The sequence below is a fragment of the Eleutherodactylus coqui genome, chromosome 1 (assembly GCF_035609145.1).
Source record: "Eleutherodactylus coqui strain aEleCoq1 chromosome 1, aEleCoq1.hap1, whole genome shotgun sequence".
Lineage (NCBI taxonomy): Eukaryota > Metazoa > Chordata > Amphibia > Anura > Eleutherodactylidae > Eleutherodactylus > Eleutherodactylus coqui.
In genome coordinates, this window is record NC_089837.1 from 164,946,154 (window position 1) to 164,970,999 (window position 24,846).

The 24,846-nt window shown below is 43.3% G+C and overlaps 1 protein-coding gene across 4 annotated transcripts in view; it reads left to right on the forward strand.

The window, feature by feature from the left end:
- The window catches only part of FAM131A (family with sequence similarity 131 member A), a 75,727-nt gene that overhangs the window by 43,784 nt on the left and 7,097 nt on the right, over positions 1–24,846 (forward strand). Inside the window, exons 2-3 of one of the 4 annotated variants that reach the window (XM_066603381.1) lie at positions 17,811–17,891; positions 24,416–24,509. In XM_066603381.1, the coding sequence (XP_066459478.1) occupies positions 24,440–24,509 (70 nt within the window). In that variant the 5' untranslated portion in view covers positions 17,811–17,891; positions 24,416–24,439. Of the gene's footprint in view, positions 1–7,640; positions 7,672–17,810; positions 17,892–24,187; positions 24,293–24,415; positions 24,510–24,846 lie in introns of those variants that run through there. The other 3 variants (XM_066603353.1, XM_066603360.1, XM_066603370.1) reach the window with 3 other exon arrangements.

Genomic DNA, 24,846 nt, shown 5'->3' on the forward strand with positions numbered 1-24,846 from the left:
TACTGCCAACGCACCGAGCAGAGGATGCAGAAGACAAGCAGGGTGGCCCCGCTTGTCTTCTTCATCCAGCTGTTCTCTGCTCGGAGCACCCGGTTTTTATACAGCCGAGTGCTCCAAACAGGGTATGAAGACACAGCTGGACAGCTGTGTTCTTCATTCTCCGCCTGTCATCAGGGAGCAGGATATAGCTGAAACAATAGTATCATTTCTATCCCACTGTGAATTCCTGATAACTGATTGCTGATCTTTCTGCATGCTGCAAGATCAGCGATCAGCGACGGCTTAACGAAAACTGCACGATGTCAGTGCAGTTAAACACAACAATTACCGCTCAAAAGATGGCTTTCAGCGATTTTTGAGTGAAAAACGTTGTGTCTAAAAGGGCTTTAACTGCAAAAACTCTTGTCAGCCAAAAATATATGCATTTAGACTGTATTTACATAGGTGGGAGTAATATTGGTTCAAGAAATTCATATCAAGACTGATATCGCGCTTCTAAAATTGTGATTTTTCAATGCAAGTGCTATGCAACTTCTGAGAAAGTCCCCCTCAGTAACATTAAACTCCCTCAGTAATAATATTATCCCCGTCAGTAATTTTAATCCCCCCATAGTAATATTAACCCCCCTCAGTAATATTGACCCCCTCAGTAACATTAAACCCCTTCAGTAATAATATTATCCCCGTCAGTAATTTTAACCTCATAGCATTATTTACGCCCCTCAGTAATATTAACCCCCCCTCAATAATAATAGTTCCCCCCAACCCATATACTTACCTCCTCTTTGCTGTCAGCGCCGCTCCCCACAATGGCCTCAGTAGTAATAGCGACCCCCACAGTGGCCCCAGTAGTAATAACAACCCCCACAGTGGAACAGTAGTAATAGCGACCCCCCACAGTGGCCCCAGTAGTAATAAAGACTCCCACAGTGGCCCCAGTAGTAATAGCGACCCCCACAGTGGCCCCAGTAGTAACAGGGTACCCCACAGTGACCCCAGTAGTAATAGCGACCCCACAGCAATAATATTAACCCCTCCAGTAGTAATAACCCCATAGTAACATTATCCCCTTCAGCAATATTAACCCCCCTCAGTAACATTAAAACCCCTCAGTAATAATATTATCCCCGTCAGTAATTTTAACCCCATAGCATTATTTACCCCCCACAGTAATATTAATTCCCCCTCAGAAATATTACCCCCCCCCCTCAGTAATATTAACCCCTCCTCAGTAATATTAACCCCCCTTAGTAATAATAGTTCCCCCCAACCCATATACTTACCTCCTCTTTGCTGTCAGCACCGCTCCCCCTCTGCTCGCGCTGAGCCCGGGTGCACACTGACGTCAGTGTGTGCGCCCGGAACACTTCCTCCCTGAGTCCTCTCCTGCGGAACTGAGGAGCAGGGGACTTATGGGGAGGAGGATTCCGGCTGCACATGTACATCAGAGTGTGTGCTGGGATCAGCGCTAACAGTGATTACCAGTGGGGAGTTGCGGCACCCCAACTGGTAATCAATACAGTGGTGAGCGGCCGTTGGCATGACACAGACCACATAACAGGGGGCAGTGGGCCGGATTCGGCCCTCAGGCCTTGTGTTTGACACATGTGATCTAAGATTACAGTCACTCTGAAGATTTCTGACGATCGATGCATTTCTGTACTGCAGTGTATTATTTGCCGATGCGCTGCAGCAGCTCGTGTGAATAACCAAGAATACGCTATTTAAGATTGTGACTTGATTGCGGCTATTCTTCATTCATTTGATTTTTATGGTGCATTCGGGCGAACGTAAAAGCGTATATGGCCGTGTGAAAGAGGCCTTAAGGTGAAGAAATTGCCCTTAAAGGTTTCCATAACCTTTAATTGGAATACCTTTTACCAATTAGCTCTTGAAGTAGTAACTGACACACAGGTTCACTTACTTTTTCTTCCTGCACTGTGAATGTTTAGTGTGCATAATAGCATGAATGATACAACGGTTTGTGTGCTATTAGTTTAGATAGGTCGGGCTCACACCGGTGGACCGGATTGCACATGTTTGGAGGACCACAGAGGATTCCGGCTGTGAGCCTGGCCGGCGACCCTGTGTATCTTTTAGTTTCTGTATTGCGGATGGCAGCAGCGGCTCAACATTGGTCATGCGCATTACGTGTTTTTTTCTTAAGTATTTTTTTTCCTGCGCCATTGCTTATCGATAACGTGAGTACCTACAGCCTATACACAATGTTAAATTCGTTTGGGCTGTGGGTCGGACAGCCACCTTTTGACCTTAATGATAGCTGTCCATGCGTGATCTGCAACCAAATAGAGCATGCTGTGATTTTTCCTCCGTGAGTTTTAGCGAGAAAGCAAAAGTACATGTCTTTGAATGGCTACATTTTACTGCGTATCCTCTATGCAGATGCCGATCGCAGATTCTGGAATTGAAATCCGCCCGTGTGAGCCCGGCCTCAGGGCTCTTTCACATGAGCGTATATCGGCCGCGTTTTCACGGCCAGCCGATATACGTTGTCCATCTGATGGGTGATTTTCGACTGTGTAAAAGCACCCAGCCGGCCAAGATAGAGCATATGGTGCGCATTCCGTCTGGACGCTTTTACGCTAGCCAGAAAAGATAGTTCTGGAACTATCTTTTCTGGCCAGAATACGGGCAGTGCCATAGACTCACGCTGCTAAACTCCCTCCCACTGCCCTTCTTCTCTCCACCCCTTGCCGGCTGTCTGCAATAGGATGGGAGTTAGTGTGCTAAGCTCCCGCCCCCTCCCATTGAAGACAGCCGGCAAGGGACAGAGAGAGGGTGGGAGTTTAGCACAATAACTCCCGTCCCGCCACCTCCCCTTGCTAAGAGCCGGACAGGGGTAGGCAGTTTAGCAGAGCTAAACTGCTACCCCCTGCCTGACTGTATTCCGGATGCGGCGTATATCACCGCACTCGGCCATCGGAACGGGCGTTAAGACAGAAGTTTTAACGCCCGTTCACGTGATATTCGGCTGCGCCACGGCCGGCCGAAAATTGTCACGCACATGTGAACAGCCCCTTAGATTGTATTTGTCTATAAGTGTGACTTTTAATAACAATCAGATCACATTTTATGATCAATGCAGAAAGAGTTAATTCCGAAGCATTCACTTACTTTTGCTTGCAACTGCATGTGCATCATTTCTGCAAATTAGTAATATATGTGTATATCCGTCATAGGGTGGCGTGAATGATAAATAGCTAGCTAACTGGTGTAGCAAATTGCAGCAAATATTGTTCAAATACCATGTGCAGAATTTCAATAAATTGCCAAATTATGCACCATTTTGGAACCTATTAATAGATCTCTCCAATGAGCAGAGGTATTATTTAAAGTGAACCCGTCAGCAGATTCATAGTGCCTGAACACCCGGGCGGCATGAACCCAAGACAGGGATGTATGCTGCAGCGTTTCAGAATAAACATACTTTAAAGGTTGACTTGGAGGGGTACTCTGAGTCATGGGGCCAAAACGGCACTGCCACAGAGACTTAGGGCTCCCTTCTAAGTCAAACTTCAAATAATGTAGAATAATACATAGGTGCACTGTACTTACCTGTCCCAGGATCATGCTGTCCGTGGTTCTGGCAGCATGATCCTGATGACAGGTTCCCTTTAAGCGAGATCCTGCAAATGCCTGCCAGAATAAATTATGACAGTTGATCAGGCGCTGCATATGAAGCAAAATGCTTCCTAGCCTGTACAAGAGCTCGCTGATTATACTGCTGCTTTGCTGATGTCAGCATCTTTTGCCTTTCAAGTGTTGTCAAGCAATGGAAAAGTTTTCTATTTTGACTGGTTGCACACATGATAACTTGGACTAATAATGATGTGTTTATTGCATTTTATGCTTAAGGGGATTTTCCAATTTCTTTTTTTTTTATGACACTGCTCAGTAGTAACAGAGTAGTTCCAGAATAGGGGGTCACAAATTTAGGGGAGCAGGAATGGAAGTAGTGGGGGAAAAGAGAAATCTGGAAGAGGCCCACTATGTAGTAAAGCAATTTTAAAGTCTCGTCTTTTGATCCATTTACAACTGAGTTTTGAGTTCTCTGACCCTCTTTGATGTACAAAAAGTTTTTATTAAGACAGCAGTTTATATCAGTTATGAAAGCACAATTAACATCATGGAATAGTTACATTACCCATTCTCAATTGGTAAGTGATTATACATGTTCTAAGTAGTACCCCTGTCTCTAATTTGATAATTATAGATAATCAAAAAAGAAAACTTAAAACTAAGCCCAATATATGGGGGAAGTAGGGGGGGGGGGTGAGACATTGGCCCAAGCCCACCTCTAGTTCTGATTTAGCATGGGAACAGACCATATGCAACTGTTCAAGCCTGGGTCTTTCCTGTTAGGATCCAGTTGTCGAACCTCGTGGATTCCCAGATAGAGATCCAGGGTTGCCAGATAGCGTAAAAGTGTGGGTATGTATTGTACTCGTCTGCTCTCAGCTCTTCATTTGACCCTCTTTTTAAACGATGATCCTCAAATAATTGTCAGAGAGTAAAATACACCGTGCCTCCCATCTTGCAATATTCTTGAAATATTCTCAAGGTTTTAGTTACCTCCTCCTGTGAGTCCCAGCAAGGGTTTAATTACATCATCCTCCTACCAGTCCCAGCAGGGATTCAATTACCTCCTCTGGGTACCAGCAGGGGTTTAATTACAACTTTCCTTCTCTGAGTCTTCCTGGGTACTTTAAATGAATGGGCATGAATGCTCTTCTCAACCTAGAGCTCTCTTCTGAGTCCCACCCAGCAGGAGTTAATTGTATCAGTGGCTCAGCAAAATGCATCTTGCCCATAGCCTCTACCTGTTAGGAGTCCCCTGCCTCCTGTCTCTCCTCTCTGTAGGGATGGACAGACTGCTGGTTATAGGTATAGAAAGGACCGGTATCTGTGATACATAGTATATTTAAGTGATAAGTTCAATTTAATAACAGTCCATAAAGGTTGATTGTAGATCAATTAGTAATCCTTCAATGACTGCTTCTATGGAAACTACATCACAGACTTTACATGCCGTGGTTCTGCAGTAAGTGCTGTAGTTAGGCAGGCATACCCTTCAACTTTTCAACGTCGAAAAGAACAACTGTTCATACTCCGTTTACACATAATGCCCCGCTTGGACCAATTTATTAATAATGCTCCATATAATTAGAAAAATTCCCTTTTCTAGCCAAGAAAATAAAAAAACTGGCTATACTCACCTCCCGCTCCTGACCTCTGCAGTCTGTGCTGCTGATTTCCAGCATGCTTTTGGTTAGACAGATCACATGAGAAACACGTGATTGCTACGGCCAGTCCCTTGGCTTAACTTTAGTGAGGCCAGGAACTGGCTGTAGCAATCATATGATCTGTCTACCCAGAAGCACAGTGTGGACCAGCACCGTGGACTACAGAGGCCCGGAGTGGGAGGTGCAATGCAAGCGAGTATAGACATTTTTTTTATTTTATTGAAGCAGCAGATAATAGAAGCAGTTTGGAGGCAAGCATCCTATTAATTACAATGTAATGATATGTGAGTTTGCTGCAAGGAAGCAATGCATGGAACTCAAAAATCAGCTTTAGACTTCATTCACACGAGCGTATATCGACCGCGCTTTCACGGCCAGACGATATACGCTGCCCATCTCATGCATTGGTTTACAATGCAAGAGTTCAGATGGGCGTACTCCCACTGTGTAAAAACGTCCGGCCAAGATAGACTCCTATGGGAGCTGCCAGAGAAAGAGAGTTGGGAGGGAGTTTAGCAGCTAGCTCCTGTCCTGCCTCCTCCCCTTGCTAAGAGCCAGCGAGCGAGCGGAAAGGGGGACGCAGTGTAGCGATTTTGTAGCGTCACCTATGCTTTTCCTTAAGAATAATATCGCAGTGCTGCCGCCCGCGATAAAATTGCGTGATTTTTTAATCACGAAAGTCAATAGTAATTTCTAATGTTAAAATCGCAACTTCACGCGAGGCGATAAACAAGGAGGCTCCATAGGGAAACATGGGTGATAAAAAAATAGCACAATGCAGATAGATAGAGCATGCCACGATTTTTTTTCCTGCAACATAGCATCAGTGAAAATATCACTAATGTGAAGGAGACCATTGAAAAGAATGGGTTTCACAAGCATGTGTTTTGCAGCGCAGTCGCATCGCCGGAAAATCGCACGATTTTGTAGCCCATGTGAAAACAGCCTTAGGATACGTTCACACTAGAGATGAGCGAGCATACTCGATAAGGCAAACTACTCGAGCGAGTAGTGCCTTATTCGAGTACCTGCCCGCTCGTCTGTAAAGATTCGGCTGCCGGCGCGGGTGACAGGTGAGTTGCGGCGGTGAGCAGAGGGGAGCGGGGGGGAAGCGGAAGAGAGAGATCTCCCCTCCCTTCCTCCCCCGCCGCTGCCCGCCCCCTGCTGGCACCCGAATCTTTAGAGACGAGCGGGCAGGTACTTAAATAAGGCACTACTCGCTCGAGTAGTTTGCCTTAGCGAGTATGCTCGCTCATCTCTAGTTCACACGTAAGGTTTTTTTGGTGCGGATATGCACCAAAATCCACTGTTTATTTTGCGCTGCAGATTTTGACACAAAGTTTGGCGCAGATCCTTAGCAAATTTCACCCTTTCAATGGTGCGTTTTTTCGCATGGATTTTGACACTACTTTAGGTGCAAAATTTTCACAGCGAAAATTAGGTGTGCTTTTTAGGTGCAGAAAATGCCATTTCTACATCAGAATTCCACATGTGGATTTTGCCTATTGACAGGGCACATACCGTTTGTGGATCCATGCCAAAATGCAATGGATTTTGACGCAATTTTTGCGGGGGAATTCCACATGGAATAATCCGCGACAAATCCTACCGTATGAACATATCCTGAAGGTTCTTTCACTTTAATCATGGTGTCTGATCTGCAGGCCATTAGGTGCGTTGTGCAGCCTACTCCGCCCTGTGTGTGAGGTCACCAGTTGCACTGTTGCTTCTGTACGTTGCTTCCAAGAGTTTCTGTTGAGTTTACTATGTGCAGGTGGGATTTATTTTGTCATTTATTTTGTCTTCTTCTCTTTCCTACTAAATGCATTTATCTAAAGTTGTGTTTTTTGGTAAATGGGATGAGCAGTAAATCTGAACAATCCCCACAAGTGCCACTGGAGGAATTCAGTAGGCATTATTAGATAATAGCAGCCCCAAGATGTAACCTGAACATGGGTCTATTGCTGTATGGATGTCCCAATCACACTAGTCATAGAGGGATTGCATATAACTCCGGAACATTAACTATGCATTTATGTCCTTTAACTCTTCGCCTGCTGTCTTTTATGTTAAGCGTATCTCTTTCTTTTCCAAAAGACCCTGCTTTGCTACCCGTGAATAGTTCACCTGCCATTAACAATCTGAGTATCAGCAACACCCAAAACTGCATATCACTGCATGCCAGTACCACCAGCAACAGGTTGTATGATTGGGGAGCGTCTACCTGCCCCATACTTGTTATATCTGCTTGTCCTCACTAATTCCTGCGTGTTCCCATCCAGTGGATGCTCTGCGAATGGAGTGGCGTGAGGGGAGGTGCGGCGCTGCTTTTTATCACCAGAAAAAGCCGTATCTTTTGGGAAGGTTTAATCTACGAGTCCCATCGGAAAGCCAGGAGTTCCTAGAGGTGACACATGGTTTGCCTTGCTGTGACACATGACCTTTGCACACTGTTACAATGCATTGACAAATGAAGCACCTGTAATCTCTGCAATTTTGTGCATGAGCAAGCATGCTTGGGTTACTTTCATGTTCATAGTAGCCTGGCAGTAAGTGGTAATATTGGCATTAGTAGAAAACAACCAAATAGTGGAGGTGCCAGTAGCAAATTTTTAGACACATAGACTTACCTGGCCCTCTGGATTTGTCCAGCGCTGGATCATTGCAGCACATGTAGTTGGTATGCAATTTTGCATGTTCTAATTGGAAGATTGTATATGATTGGGTATTAGTTTGCTGCATTTTGTGAGCTGACTATATACAGTAACTCTGGGATACAGCATGCAAATGTGAATTGAGTCCCATAACAAAGAATCTTTTTCTGCTTGCAATATTTTGGAAATCCTTAGTACTAGAGAAGAGAGCCATGGTTTGTACATTTGCTGGGTAGCTTTCTATATTTTCCACATGGACCTTGTTTCAACAGAATTGGTGGAAATGTTCTTGAAAAGCAATTTCCTTTACAAAGTGCTAACAAATTCTAATGACAGAATCTTGGGAAGGGGGGAAGAAGACAAAGGGGAGGAAGAACACAGGGGCGCCATATGGTGTGGTATATGCACTGAAAGGGACCAGAAGATACAGTAAATAGTACAAATGAGTATTACTCTCATCTGATTCAGTTGTGATAGAATGTGCACAACTAAGATAAGAAACGGGAGAGCTGCTAGATCCAGGCTAGGGGTCTGCATGCCATTCCAGGGTAACCAGAAAAGTCTTTCCGTGGCTCGAAACCAGGTAAGTAATCACAATGAAACAACTACCTTCCACACGTGCTGCTCCCCAAGAATGAACTAATATGATGGCAACAATAGTTCCAAAATAAAAGTCTTCCTTAAACCCTTTACAATCTACTGTCTGATGTCTAAAGGCATTCTGATTGAAGGCTATACAGCTCCGATGTCGGAAGACGGCCGGCAGACTATTCTTACTGTGTGTTACTGGCTGTTCTGTTGTCGGGGGCCTCTTCAGCATGTCACATACAGCAGTACTAGCGCTAACCAGCAGATGGCGCCATTGTATAATGGCAGAAAGAGAACGCTCCATAGGAAACCCTGAATCCAAAATGGGATTGCAAAGGGTTAATAAAGCAAGAGACAAGATCAAGCTATGTGTTTCAACCCTGGAATGGGGTCTTCCTCAAGTATAAATGAACAATGTTCAAACCACATATAAATACATATTTGTGTATTATTGGAGAGCAGTGCTTATAGAAGGTGGTTGTTTCATTGTGGAAAATTGTAATGAAAATGTAGAGTATATACAGCATGCACTAACTGATTGCAACAAATAACAGCACGAATTAAAAGCATTATTTCAGAACAGTACCAGTATACAAAATCTAAAAGAATTCTGGTACTTTAAGGCTCTGTTCACATGTACCTTTGCTTTTTTATTTTTCTGTCCCATCATGGGAGCATTGCGCTATTCTGTCTGGTATTTTGAGAAAGGTCTGCACCGCAGACTTCGACACAGATGTACACAGAGCCTAACATGGACAATACAAAAAAAATAAATAATCTTTATTTTATAGTATTATTTATATGAGAAAATGATATACACCAAAGAGAAAATGTAGATTTTTTTAAAAATTCTTTATTTTTGAAAATATCCAGGTGACAAAAATCACAGCAAAATGTTGAACACAGTAACATAGACCTACCCTAAGTTTAGGGCCTGTTACCAGGCAAGCTGCACAACATCAGCCTACTCTAGAATATTGATCTCATACAAAACAAGCCGTTAAACAGAGGCGCTACACAGATCAAGGCAGTATAAACAACTGGCAGTAATACAAAAAAGCCAACTAGTGTAATAGCCAGAATGCAGGACCTAGCAGCGTTGATAAGATGCTTGACAATGGACTTTCAGTAGGTCCACAGCGGAAGGTCGGAGAGATGCAGGAGGAACATGGCTGGATATTTTGGGATATTTAAATGCAAAGTTTCACAAATGTTAACATGTACCGCTCTCCAAAACCCAGCCACCCAGGGGTATTCCCAAAAGATATGTAAAAGGTTACCCTCCCCTAACCACATTGCCAGCATTCTAAAGGGGAAGAGGGATAAATTTGATGCAGTTTAGAGGGCACATAACCCTAACATGTTAATAACTTATGGTATATCCCGCTTCCTGATATTTACAGGCGATCGAAGACCTACACTCTGTCCAGCTGGGCTGCGGAAAACAAAATGTTACGGTCTATTTCCCATTTAGTCACATAAGGAGGCTTGAAATCCTGAGAGTGAAAAATCACAAGGGTATAGAATTTGAATAGAAAGTGATGGACAGGGCCCAAACCCATACAGACATGCTCTAAGGAGGTCAAGGATCTGCAAAAAAACTCAGGGGTCCAAGATCCCAGGAATCGACCTCCAAAAGCCAAGCGGAATAGGGTCTGAGAGAAAAGCTAGATCGGCCCAAGAAAGCCATGTAGGAAATTAGAAGCTCTACAACGGCACGCAGTACACCAGGATTGAAAGGGACCCGGAGAGTTACCCACAGGGAATTGTGGGTTGCCCAGAATTGGAAATAGCGGGGCAGAGGAGGGTGCAACTTCTTTTGGGAAAAAGAGTCCGACCTATGGAGACTGTGGGCTGATAGTTGGGTGGTACTTCAACTCAAAGGGAATAGGTAGGTCTGTCCATGATAATAAATGCAATGGCCAATGTACAAAAGAGCTCTCTATCGAGATCCATTGTTTAAGTGTCTACATGTCTACATCAGTGGAGAATCCTTTGTATGAAAGATGCCGGATAATAACAATGTAAGTCTAGTAGACCTACCCCTTTCCCCCCCCCCCTCACCCATCAGCTTTAGATAAGTGTAGAATATACCTTTAGTCCACTTATCTAAGTCCTCTTGAATAAACCGAAGCGGTACAAGGTGATCTTGGGTGTATAACTCCCAGGAGCCTCGGGATCCACACGCCTAGATGTTAATGGCCTCAAGAACCCATCTGAGTTGAAATGCAGGACTGGGGAAGTGATACATTCAAAATCACTGATTTCTGAAAATTGATTTGAAAATTTGATAGGTGTTGAAATGTCCAAAATTCTTACAATAAATTGGGAAGAATAGTAATTGGGCTATTAATAAAGAAAATAAGATAGTTTGCATATTCAGTGATTTTTGAAATTCAGGTCCTTTATCAATAAGCCCTTAATAGCTGGGTTGGCTCCAAGTTTCTTTAACAGAGGCTCCAAGGTTAGAGCAAAAATAAGTCGGGATAAAGGACAACCCTGACGGGTCCCATTACTGATTCCAAAAAAGGGAGAAATAACCCCATTAACTTTAGTCAACACCTTAGGAGTCTGATATAATGATGCAACTTCGAAGATAGAAAGCCACTGAGACATAGAGCCAAGTTCTGCTTGAAATGTGGAGAAAGCCATCTTCTGTCTAAGCTCAACTCTCAGCAGCATGGATTCAAAGTCCTTTTCTGTAAGTGGCTCACGGAGCAAGGACCACAAATCCTCAGGTTTAAGGCCAGGGCAGGACAGTCATCTTCTATAAGGGAGACGGGGTCAGAAGGAGAAGCAGGCGCATGAAGCAGAGCTGTGGGTTAGCATGGCTTCCACACCATGAAAGGCACTTACTGGGGAGAGCAGGCAGGATGGATGACCGTGCGGACCATCCGCAGTACAGGAAAAAGAAGAAAATAACAGGTACGCGCAGATGCCGGCTGGGCACAGGTTTGGATTCTGTGGTGAGCTCCCGCATGTGGAATCCGACCCAGCTGTGTGCAGCCGGCTGAAAGGACACCCGTGTGAGCTGTGTTTTTCACTGTCATTATTGAACAATTCTTGAAAAAATTAGGTCTCCCTCAGTTTTATTGCGCATGAGAAATAAACTGACCCATATTACGTACAGACATTTAAAAAAAAGGCAACGTCAACTGACTACAATCTGCCAGTTTTACACGCGCTAAAATTGGACATGCTCGTGTGAATAAGGCTGCCTTCACATCTGCGCTGGGACCACCTTATTCGCAAATCCAGAAGGAAATACTGTAAGAAAACAAAGACTTTTTCTTCCAGCAGAATGCTGGACAGCTGAGTAGAAACCAGATGGACTCCATTATAACATATGTGGTCCATTCAGTGCTGTTTGGTTCTCTCCAGAGACAGAGTCTTACAGCTGTGGGGATTTGCCTTCCTGCTCCCCGAACGAAGCAGGAAAGCGAAACCCAGGCCGCAGATGTGAAAGCAGCCTTAGGCCAGGCTCACACGGCGGTATGTGTAAAGCCCGGCATCAGTCCCGCAGGGTTTTACTACTGTGGAGCCGGCCTATCGCAGTATATGGCAGTGATATTGTGCTTTGCATGACAGTGTATCTCCTGCACGCTGTCATGCGCAGTCTTCCTGTTTTTGGTTTTTAACCCCTTTTTCATTAATTCCTTCGCTTATTTTCCTGCGCTGTCACTTCGCAATGGCGTATATATACGCAGTCCATGCGCAATGTAATTGTGTATGTACAGCATTGATTACACACCCATAGAGAGCAATGGGCTCTCTTGTTCGTAATATGTGGCAAAATAGAACAGGCTGCATTGTCTTTTGGGCTAGCGTATTACGCAATGCATGCACGCAAATGTGAGCAACACAGCGTAAGGCAATGTATTTGATTGCCTGCGAAATTACCACGTATCATACACGCGTACATCGCACACCTAATACGATCACAATATCGCTGCATTTTGTAACCCGAATGTCAATGGGACTTTCTAATGTTAAAAAACGCATCGCACAAAAATCGCAAAGCAAAAACTTGCAATTTTTGTGCAATGTTTTTAACATTAAAAAGTCCTATTGACATTTGCGTTAAAAAACGTAGCGATATGGCGATCACAAGTGTGAAGGCACTCTTAGGCCGGCTTCACACGAGCATGACGGGCTCCGCCGCGTAATATTCCGCAGTGAAGCCCGTCACGGCGCCCCCCAGAGACCCCATACTTACCAGCGGAAGATAGCGTGAAGACGCTTCCCCGCCCACCGCCGTCGCGTCATGTGACACGCCCACCGCGTCACATGACGCGGCCGGCCGTGTCACGTGACGCGCCGGCCGTGTCATATGACGTGGCGGCGGTAGGCGGGAAAGCGTTTTTTTACGCTCTCTTCCGCTGGTTACAGCGGGAGATAGCGTGAACGGACGGCTTCCATTGACTGCAATGGAAGCCGTCAGCGCGTACACCCGCGGCAAATAGAGCATGCTGCGGGTGAGGTCGGGAGATTTCACGGTGCGAAATTCCACGGTATTGAACCTAATAGCAGGGGGCAACGCAGCGGATTTTTGCCGCGAATTTACGCGGCGTAAATCCGTTCGTGGGAAGGAGGCCTTAGAGTTGGAACAGCCAGTTGTCAGTTAATTCATACATTTCCCAATGAAATAATTTTTTTTTCTTCTTTTGGGGTGGGGGGATTGTTTGTTTCTTTTTTCCTTGGCTGGTGTTTTTGATGAAAAAGTGGCAACCCTAAACTGACAATACAGTCTACTTAGCACCTCATAGCTATTTCTGATAGCAGGGTCAGAGACGCTATCTTTTCCCCTTAAGGAGAGCACCCAGACTGTGAGTGAGGAGACTTAAAAGGCCATTTATGCTCCTGGGTAATATGCAAACAAGGGAGATGAAACAATACCTCCACAGTGCCACCTATTGGAAGGCAGCAACACCTAAAGTCAATGTTAGACTCTTTATACAAGACTTGCAACAATGACCAGGAATTGAAAGCAAAGTCAGAGCCCACGCACCTACAGCTGTTTCAGGGTTTTTGCCCTTCATCAGTGTGGAGTAGGATTCTGAATTTGCTAGAAAGAGGCCTGGGACAGCGGTCGGAATCGCTATCTTACATGGAGGAATGCCAAAGCAGTTGCCAGCAGTCAGTACTGTCAGGCATGGCTACTATGGCATTTCAATGCTAGGTGTTTGATGCTGCCACCGACTGGACAAAATAATAACTTCCACAGTAAAACTAATTAGAACGCCCCTGTTTCGGGCCCTTGTGTAGCTGAATCGGTTACACATTGGTGCTTTTGTCTATGTGCTTTTCCTGATCTCAACTTACAGCCTGCATTTTGATCCACAGATGCATTCAGAGTTATGCAAGCTTCAGATCTGAAATCTCTCAGCATTCTGCACTGGTTCAGTGTTTGTTCACAGATCGCTCTAGTGATAGAGATTTTGGAAGTATCCTACATACAGCAGGCAGTGCTCAGTAATCTGATATTAAGAAAATTACAAATGGCAAACTGTTTGCTTCTTATGGTAACCAGCAGAATTGTCAGCGCAGTGTAGAATACCAACGACCGCGTCTTAAAGCCCCCTTGTGTTAATAAAAATTTAGAGTAGTAAAAAAGAAACATTTAGAGTAGTAAAAAATGCAAGAAAAAAACGAAACTAGACATAACAGGTATTGCCACATTAGTAACTACTAAAACTAATGATGATATGTAGTTTGTATAACACTGTGAATGATGTAAAAAAATATAGAAAAAATAAACTGCCAAAAATGTATTTATTTTTATTTATCCATTTCCCAAAAACGCAATAAAAAGTGATCAAGAAGTTGCAACTACCCCAAAATGATACCAATGGAAACTGGAACCTGTCCCACAAATAACAATACCTCGCACAGATACCGTACGTTGGCAGTAGAATAAAAAATGCTATGGTCTTGGAATGTAGCAATTAGAGATAAGCGAACACGTTCGGCCCCGCCCCTTTTTCGCCCGAACACCGAACTTTGCGAACACTTCAGTGTTCGGGCGAAAAAGTTCGGGGGCCGCCGTGGCAGCGCGGGGGGGTGCGGCGGGGAGTGGGGGGGAGAGGGAGAGAGAGAGGGCTCCCCCCTGTTCCCCGCTACTGCCGCCCGCGCCGCCGCGCATCTCCCCGCCCCCCGGCGGCACCCGGACACTTACGCGCGAACACTGCAGTGTTCGGCAAAGCCGGTGTCCGGGTGCGGATGTGTCCGTAACGGACACGTTCGCTCATCTCTAGTAGCAATGCAAATACAGTGTTGTCATTGTGTAAAATTAATGACAGATTTTAAAAACTACATAAATTAGTTTTTGCCATAAGGCTTCCTACACCTGGGTGAGTCCGATATCGGGTCAAAAACGCCTCCCATCAATTCCCAGAAGTTGCAGAGTATCAGCAAGAATTTCCCATTGTTTTCAATGGGCAACCTTTCATTGCACTCGCATGCATGTCAAAGTCTTTTACAGTTCCATTGAAAACAATGGGTAATGTGTTCTGAGGAACGCGATAAGATAGGACATGCAGCTCGGGCATATGACTCCATTCAAAAGAATGGGGTTCATATTCATGCGTCTCACAATACAAAAGAACTTGCGCAATTTTCTCGACTGTGTGAAATCGGCCTAATTGTACTGTCCAATAGAATAAATGCATTTATACATGCAAATAAGGAAGATGGAACAATACCTCCACAGCGCCACCTACTGGATGGCTGCATTCCTTCAAATCAATGTACAACTCTTTACAAAAAGTCTGAACGATTCTTTAAACAAGCCGATACCCCTTCCGACCCCCATCCTTTATACTGCATGGTGAACAATATTAAAGATAAAAAACACACCATGCAAGAACTGCTTTTTTTTTGTTCATTCTGAGGTATATTCACATGGGCAGTTGTGAATTTGATCTGTAAAAATTGGTCCGTTTGTCTTACGATTTTTTTGTGGAATTTTTGTTTGACTGCATTTTTTTCCTTCCATTTGATTTCCATCTTTCGTGCGTGCGTTTTTCGCACGCATATAAAAAATGCTTTCCAATTTTCTTTTTAAAATTACAGTTGCCATGGTTACATACATTTAAAATAGATCACACATTATGTAAGTGCAATAGTAGCAGAAACCAAAAAGTGGCAACAGCACTCAAAATGCATTTGCTATCAGAAATATACATGCCTATAATAAATAGGCCTCCTGCAAATGGCCGGGTCAGATCCCACTGCAAGAATTCTCACAGCCGACACAGGTGCAGAGGGGAGCTGGCGCGTCACCCGTGAAGTAGGACATGTTGTGATTTGTTTACCGTGCGAGTTTTCATGCGGTCAAATCGCGGCTGTCTGCATAGGATTGCATTTTCGAATGCAGTCCTATGGCAGCAAGCACAGGCGGAATTTCCGCCCTGGTGCAGTAGGCCATACTCTAACCACATTAAATAGTGCAAGGTTATTGGTATATAATTTGATCAAATCATATTGGCCCATCTACCAATGTCCAGGTGACCAAGCTTTCAGATGGGTCCTAACGCTAATACCAGGTGGTCTAATCTTAACCTGGGAAAGATGGGTACCTACCTTTAAGAATGCATTACGCTTTGTAAGTGCGATCTGTTTTTTAAACCATCCATAAACTTGAATGGATGATTCTTATATGAAAATCGCACCAAATGGGACACGCTGCATTTTTTTGTTTACTCTGACTGTCCAAGCAAAAAAAGCTGTGTGAATATTCACATAGAAATAAATGTGTTCTATTTCTATCTGATTTCAGGTCTGATTTTCCTGTCTGTTGGAGAAGGGGGGTGGGATATTTTGGCTAATTGCACCCCTTGCAATGATAAGAACCAGGCCAAGAACCGTCAATATAGATCCTCCTCCATTGGTTGGCTTAAACATAAAAAAAATCGCAGCATGTCCTATCTTTGTCCATTTTTTTGCCATGCGATATTTTTCCGGCCCCATTGAAAACACTTGCCGATTTTGACACAAAACGCCTCACTTCCGCTGGGAATTCGCCCGTTTCTGAGCGTGATATTGGTCTGAGTTTCATGGCACAATAAATTGCGGTCTCCTGTGTGAAATTAGTTGTGACTGTGCCCGCTGCGGATTTCCATAGTACTTGCTGTGGGACTTTCGCTGTGGAAAGCTGCAGCAAATATGCGCTGGATGAAGCAGGCCTTAAGGGCTTAGGAAATCCCAGAGTTGGCAGAGTCTAAGGCCAGGCTCACACGGACGGATTCTAGCTGTGTGTTCAGCTGGCGACCCCGTGTATCTTATTTTCTTGTGTTGTGGATGACCACGGTGGCTTGCCGTCAGTCATGTGTAGTACAATCTTTTAATTTTGACTGTATTTTGCACATTGTCCCTTATCGATGACGCGGGTACTCGTGGCCATAGGCGCTTTTCGTCTGGTATTTTGAGACGGATCTCTGACGAAACCTTCTGAGCGCAGGTTCCAATGCAGATGTGACACTGGCCTTACAGATTGCATGTCAAGAAAAATATTCATAGTACACCAAGTTTTTTACTACAGGATATAAAAGTTGATGAAAATAAGGGGTTGTAGCAAGTTTTGTTGTTTTGCTTCTTTGTTTAGATATAGAATCTATAGTGAGAGTAGTGGATAAGTGACGTATAGACCGTTGTATAATGTGGTGCTGGGGGGTTCGGATGCATTCGGCTTTACCCTTCTATAATGCCTATCCTCATACAGAAGACTGTGATGTCAGTTTTAAAACGTAATAATAAACACCAAATCGAAGTCTCTCTGATGTGTTTCCTGTACTGTGACTTTTCAGTGACAGCTTTCTAGCAGGTTTGCGATGGTTACCGGTTTATGAACATGGCAGGTTCCTTCTGAATGCTGTAAATCTTTGCTTTTTGCTTACTTTTTTGCTGTTTTGGTAAAAAAAAATATCAGTTATGGTACAATATGGCTGTTGATTTGGGACGAGGAAACGTTTTCCAGCTCTTTCAACCTCCTCCTCCTCTCTTTGCTTTATCTCCCCCTTATTTATTTTTCTCTCTCCCCCACCTGACGTGTTCTCTTTGTATCCCGGGAGATTCTCTCCATGCTGAGGTTTCCATAGAAATTCACCTTGTTGATGTTGGCTCTCAATGAGTAGGTGGAAGGAGGGGGAGATTGGAGTGAGCACCACCTGTTATAAACTGTATGTGATGGAAAAGTGCAGCGCATGTTGTGCTCCCCCTTTATTTTTGCATAGCATGAATTGCCTTTCTGTCTTCCTGGCACTTTGCATTGCAGAGCACTATATGCATTCCTCTCTTTCCCTAACAGAGCAACGCCTGTGTGTTGAGTTGGGAAGATCTGCAGCAGACCAGAGGAACAGCCAAAAGTTTGGGCAATTCTGGGGTAGTGGTATGTGCACTGGGCTCCATGATTAGTATTTGAAGTCTTTTTATATGTCTGTGCCATTGTCTTTTGTCCCCTCCACTCCATCCCAGCAGTAACATTTTTTTTTTTTTTCTTCTTTAGTACTATTTTAGAAGGGGGTTTTAGGATTCAGAGTGTGTTTACATGGGAATATGTTCTAAAATGAAATCGTACAGAGATATTTCTATTTTTTATTTCCTTTCAAGTACATTACATTCATTTGCAGTAAAACAATCAGTAAAATCTGTATTGTCGTTTAGTAAACACAACTGTCTTGAGATGGAGGCATTTAATCTCTGTTTATAATGACATAAGTGTAGTATAAAATCAAGTATTTACGTTGATACGTTTCAATGCACTGCTTATGAAATGATTAAAATAATGCAGCTGCCTGTGTACAATGTGTTATTCCTTTTCCTGAAATGTAACCATCTGCGTTTACCTATTTACATAACATTAGAACCAAGCTATATATTTATATACTGATCAGTCATAACATTAAAACCGGGTGAAGTGAATTATAATAGTTATTTTGTGGCAATGCCAACTGTTGTAATGGGGTCCATGGCAATCTACTATTGATGACCTATCCCGCTGACAGGCCATCAATAGTAGGCAACCCTTTTAAATTTTATGCATTGAAAGCAAAATAAATGGGCGAGTATAAGGATCGATGGCGAGGACACAATTGTGATGCCTAGATGACTGGGTCAGGGTATCTCCACTCCTGAAAGTACCTACATTTGGCCTTTTGAGCATTACAAATGGAGCAATAAAGGAAGGTGGCCTGGTCTGATGAATCAGGTTCTCTTTTACATAATATGAACAGCCAGGTTTATTTGCATCGCTTACATGGACATGCCAGTGAAAGCAGTATGATGTTCTGGGCAAGGTTCTGCTCGGACACTTTGAGTCCTGGCATTCATCTGGATGTTCCTTTGACAGGTACCACCTACCTAACCAGTGTTGGAGACCAAGTAAGCTCCTTCATGACAACATGATCTCTAATGCCAATGGCCTCTTTCAGCAGGATAATGTACTTTTACCATATTTCTTGGTGTGGCAAAGTGTTGACTTGGCCTCCAAATTCCCCAAAAGTGGGAGTCCGACTGCTGGGACTTCCATGAACCCGAGAACGGAGCTTCCAGTGGCCTCTGTATCAATGAAGCGGAATACACCCATTTGCTCTTCCACTTATTTCAATGACCATGCCGGTACAAGTACTCGGCAATCTCCAGCGCAGAAATGAACGGAGCAGCAGTGTGCATGTGTGTTCTCTGCTCCGTTCATGCAGGGACCGTCGGGACTCCCATTCTCGAGTTTGGTGGGGAATCCAGCAGTTGGACCCCCGCTGATCGTACAGTTATTCCCTATCCTGTGGATAAGGGATATAGTGGTCTTGTGAAGTGTCTAGTTGTGTTAGAGCTGTTTTAGCAACACATGGGGGACCTACACATTATTAGCTGTTGTTTTAATATTATGGCTAAAAACATGTAATGATAGTGGACTACCAAAATAAGCACAAAGGACGCTTTTCAGTTGCCGTCTTTATACATAAAAATTACATTCTTTTCTATATAAACACCAACAGGGATGGTTTATAGTTCATTCTGTGTAACCGCAGCTAGAGTACAGTCAGTGAAGATACTCTATTTGTAGGAAGTAAGTGTTACTGATCATGCAATACAGATATATCATATACAGCTACAGTCTTTTTGCATCTATCTTGTTGGTACCAGAAAGCTTACATTTCTTGTATGTCTGTTTCTCACATTTTCTGTGATTCTCTGTGCTTTTTTGGGTGAAGAGGGGTCATGTACTTTGCTCAGCAAAAATTGTTTATTGTAGATTGTATAGGTGTGAACATGTGTTTTTCCTTGTGTATGTTGGCTTGATAAGGTAGGGGAGTTGCGTAGAATATAGGTTTTGTGAGGCTAAAATGGAGTCAAGGAGACTATAGTATTGTATAGTACAATATTTTTGTACAAGTTGGATGCTGGAAGTATATTTTATATTAATTTCTACAGGTTTGGTAATTTTTGGTGTCTTTAGTTTCCAAAGGTTTTTCCTTCACATCCAAAGTATATCTGGCAGGAGTGAATAGCCGGAAAATGCAGTCAATTCTTTGAATTGGATTGGATACACTTAGATGTGACAACATAGTGGAGAATTAAGTAGCATTTAAGAGCCTCCGTTCTATTTCCATTGTTTGGCTCCATCCTCAGAGCCGAATAACAAAATTACCAGTACAGAACACTCCCCAATGACTATAAATGGGTCCATCCGGCTTCCGGCATTCCAGGCGGCTTTTCCTGGACAAGATAGCACAGCATGCAGTGCTATTTGTCCAGGACTTATGCCACATCTGTGCAAAAAGCGCAGCTGTGAACATACACTGACTTTACATTTCTTCTTTTGTAGGGGTATTTCTAGGATCTTAGTACACTTGGGACACTGGGTAGAGAGAAGCATCAAGAAAAAGTTTAAGGCTATGTCCGCACACAACAGAAAATGCGCTGCAGATTTTGGTGTGGATCCGGGTCAAAATCTGCATGCTATGAGTGCATTTTGACACTTTTTCACCCCTTCATTTGAAGAGGTGAAATCTGCATAGAAAATCTCTCCCATTATGTTAACCAGATTCATTGACTTTATCCTCTCACCAAGATTGCACTGATATCTAAATGATGACTTGCTGATTGTTAGGGTGCTATTATATGAGCGCTAGTGGCTACAGTTAGCGCTCATGTTTTCATGATAACTGGCGGGCATCACCTGCAAGCAGAGATGGAACCCGGCAGTTAACGCTATTAGATGAGTGTTAACAGCGTGTAATAGCGCTAATTGCCAGGCTGCACCTGCACTTGCAGGTGCAGCCCAGCAGTTGTAGGGAAAACAAGAGCATTAGCAGTAGCCGCTAGTGCTCGTGTAATAGCAGCCTTCAAGGGATTGTTTCAGGAGGACAGCCCCCTTGTTGAAGAATAGTTGCCTTAACAATCAACTAATCTCTGTCAGGCTGGCTGCACACAAATGGATTTGGACTGCAGAATCTGCTATCGTCACTATCCGTGTGATTCTGCATCCATTAGCAAAAATAGAACATTCGCATGTCCGCTCACACGAGTGGGCATCAATCGCAATTTCCACTCGCGGAAAAAAAAATGCGCCATGTTCTATTTTTTGCGCGGATTCTGTACGGAAAGCTTTCGACCCACGGCCCTTCAGTCTGACTCTTGGAGCCCTTAAAGCTGCAGTTTGAAATACATCTTCCCTAATGTAGCTAGCGTAGTATTACATGCCTTTTATGCAAATAGGCAGGGTCTCTTACTGAGGGGCTTTATACTCTGGCTAATAGAGGAACGTCTGAAGCAGGAGACTACTAAGGCTTGGTTCACACAGGGTGGTTTTGCCGTGGAATTGCACTGCAGTAAATCCGCCTGCGGTCGGTAATCCCGGGATTAGCTAGCCATATGGAGGAAATTTGGCAAAGATCTTGTCCACACGGGGCGTACAATCTGTCGCGGCAAAGCCGACATTAGCCGGCGCTGCGGGACGGATTCCTGGGACGCAGCATGTCAATTCTTTTTTTTTCCGTTGCAGCCTCGCTACTCTCTATAGGAGAGCCGGACGCAATGGAAAATACTGCGGCAAAACCGTGAGATTTCCGCGGCAAATCCACGCCGTGTGAACCCAGCCTAATACGGTGTATGCACTGGGGTTGTCTTCACAAGAGACCTCCTTTAATTTATTCTTACGTTAAAGTTATTCCCTATCAGCATTCAGGCATCTTTTGTGAGGCTGTAACACCTTTTACAGGTAATGTGAACACTTCATGTTACAGCTGGGCCTACACATTCATTAGTCTGCAACAAGGACTTTTTAACATATAGATCTGTCACAATAAATGCCAGGGCCGCAGTGCTGGATCGTGGCAGCAAGGAACGGGTAAGTACTGCTCCTCTTCTTATTTTAGCACAGGGGGCACTAAAGAAGGTATGTTGTCCAATAACCAGACAACCTCTTTTAAGGCTAAGAGCACGTGACAGTATTTACGGATAGCACATGTGCATGTTTATAGCTTCATAGGCTATAATGGAGTCATTTTTCATATGAAGCCATGGTCCGCTTTCACGGCATCTCCTAGTCTCATCTGTTTTCATGAATGAGACTATAGGACATGGAATCCTTGAATGTGCCTTGTCCATATGATGTCTGATGGTTCATATGAGTTCCTCAGGCGCAACTCGCGTTACAGCCGTGCACCTCTCGCCTTTTGGAGGTCTAAGTCTGACATTTTGAAGAGAAATCCCACCCAGAATAAGACACCAGATTGCAGCATATGACAGCTGGAGTGCCTGGTTTTACGTTATTGGGTGGCAAGAATGATTTGGGATGAAATAATTGCCTGCTTAACGAATTTCCTTAGGTTACGCAATATTGACATTTGAATAGCAGAATCTGTAACAATTTAACCAATAATTCCCTGGGTGCTAAATGACCTTACGTGTTCCAGCTGATCTAAGACTCGGGGAGCTTATTACTTCCTCAAGTGTGCATATGTGTATGGGGAAGGAAGAAACGGCTATCTTAGCCCACAGTTATCTAATGTATATATGTAACATTTTGCCCCACTGTAAGCATAATGAAATATCTTTTTTATTTCACACATTTATATGGCACATACTTGTTCTGCAGTGCTGTATATCGCTTCATTTCCCCATTGGGGCTCACAGTCTAAGTTCACTTATGATTTTGATGTGTGGGGCAACACCAGAGTTCCTGGAGGAAACCCATGCAAATGTAGGGAGAACATACAAACTTCATGCAGATGTTGTCCTTAGTGGGATTTGAACCCAGGACCCCAAGCACTGATTTATGATCTTGCTGAATGATTCTTAGAGCAAAACAACAAAATGTTGACTGTCTCAGTGCTGTCCTGCAAACTGATTTTGCACCAAGTTTTCACTGACTAATCACTGATCAGTTAAAGGCAATGTCCCACCAAGAATATTGATTGTTGTTGTATCCAGACCATAATTGTAAACATTTTTTTGTTTTTAAACTTATTAAAAAATGTTTCTATACCCAGATATTCCAGAACTAATATTAGTATAGTGCCACCTGCTGTTTCTATTCTGTGTCCACCTTAGTAATTGCTCTAAGACGGTCACATCTGCTCAGTTTTCTCTCTCTTGGCTCCACTGGGTATAAGGATGGATGACCGGTGTGATGAGTAGCTGCTTCTGAAGTTGCTGCGTCTTCTCTGATATCAGAAGAGCTGCTGAGTGAGTGATAGGACAGTGAGACAAACTAAGCAGGAATGGCCACCTTGGAACAATTACTGAGGTGGACACAGAAAGATAGTAGGTGGCACTATTCTAACATTAACCCTGGTGTAAATACAAAAAAATGTTCAGAATTATGGGCTGGATGTATCTAAAAACAATATTCTTTCTGGGACAACTCCTTTAAAGTACAAGGCTGCTAAATGATAGTGATTTTTAACATGTACATTATTACTCAGGAGTAATGCAGCGTTAGATGCACATCTAAAAAACTAACCATTTTCTGATTTTGTACTTTTCTCTGTGGTTTAATTGGAATTCCTTAATGGTTTTTGCATTCATATGCCCTATGTCGGCTCATTAAAGATCTGTTTGAATAGCTGATTGATGAAGCAACATTGGGGACAAGCTAAAGTATCTTACATTTGATCTCAGCCTGGTATCATGTAGCAACTAGAAGCAGAATAAGTGCTGTCACATACATACAATGTACTCCATAAACCTATGTAGAGAATGGTTTGAATTGCATTACATTTTTAAACTAGACCAACATCACAGATCCATTCTATTCAGTTTTATGTGGACCTTTTAGCCTACATAACCTTCCCTATATTCAGAACATGAACTTTTTAAATGTTCAGTTTGAAGAGCCGTTCAGGGTAAATGAAGAAATGTTGCCTCTGGTAATTCTTGCTTACATTCCCTGCATTGCTTGGACGGCAGTATATCGGTAACTGTATTCTTATTTGCACTTTTGATGGAGCACTAATGAATAGAGACAGTGGTCTTATGTGGTTTTGTTTTTATTACTTCCCTGGAAACAATGTGCACAGTCCGGACAGAATGCCCTCCTTTCAGCTGTAAGCGCTTTTTAGTTTTTAAAAGCTGCATTAGTTAAGGATGTGTCACATGGTAGAACTTGGATGCTGTGTTTTTCCATGTAGAAGTACACGGTCTACGGGAGAGCGGAATCTCTGCCCTTGTGACTTGGTGAAGTGAAGAAATAACAATTCTCTTCTGTTACATGATAAATGCCCTAGTGTTACCGCTTAACTCCATTATATCACTATGGCAGTGAATCTGGAATGTCACACACTACCTGTAAGCGACAACTACAGGGCTGCCTACATCACTAGTAGAGTTTTATTGAGTTGAACATTTGTGTTAAGCAGTATACAGGCTGGATGTCAGTTGCCACCTCCTAACAGGTTTCTTTTCTGCTAGTTACATGTTGAAGACACTGGTGAAATGTTACCCAAGTCTCGACGAGCCCTCACTATTCATGAGATCACAGCCCTTGCTCGCTCCTCTCTGCACGGTGAGTTCAGTTTCTTTTCATGGGGGTTTGTATAATGATGCTTGATGTCTGCTAGTGGTTACTTGTATAAATGTGTTACATGGTAATATAGGACACTTGTCAAACCTTAAATGTGAATTCACATCTGCTTCTGAGTTCTCTTTAAAACAGGTCAATTTTTAACTGAATTAAGACTGATTGCAAACTGAAGTAGAAGTGATGCATTTATTTCAGTTTTAAACGGATCTGTTTGAAAAACAGAACAGATGTATCCGTTAAATTTGGAATCTGTTTTTGTCGGTTTTAAAAAGATCCTTTTTTTTTTTTTTTGCGTTTTGTTTAAACTCGTCTGAGATTG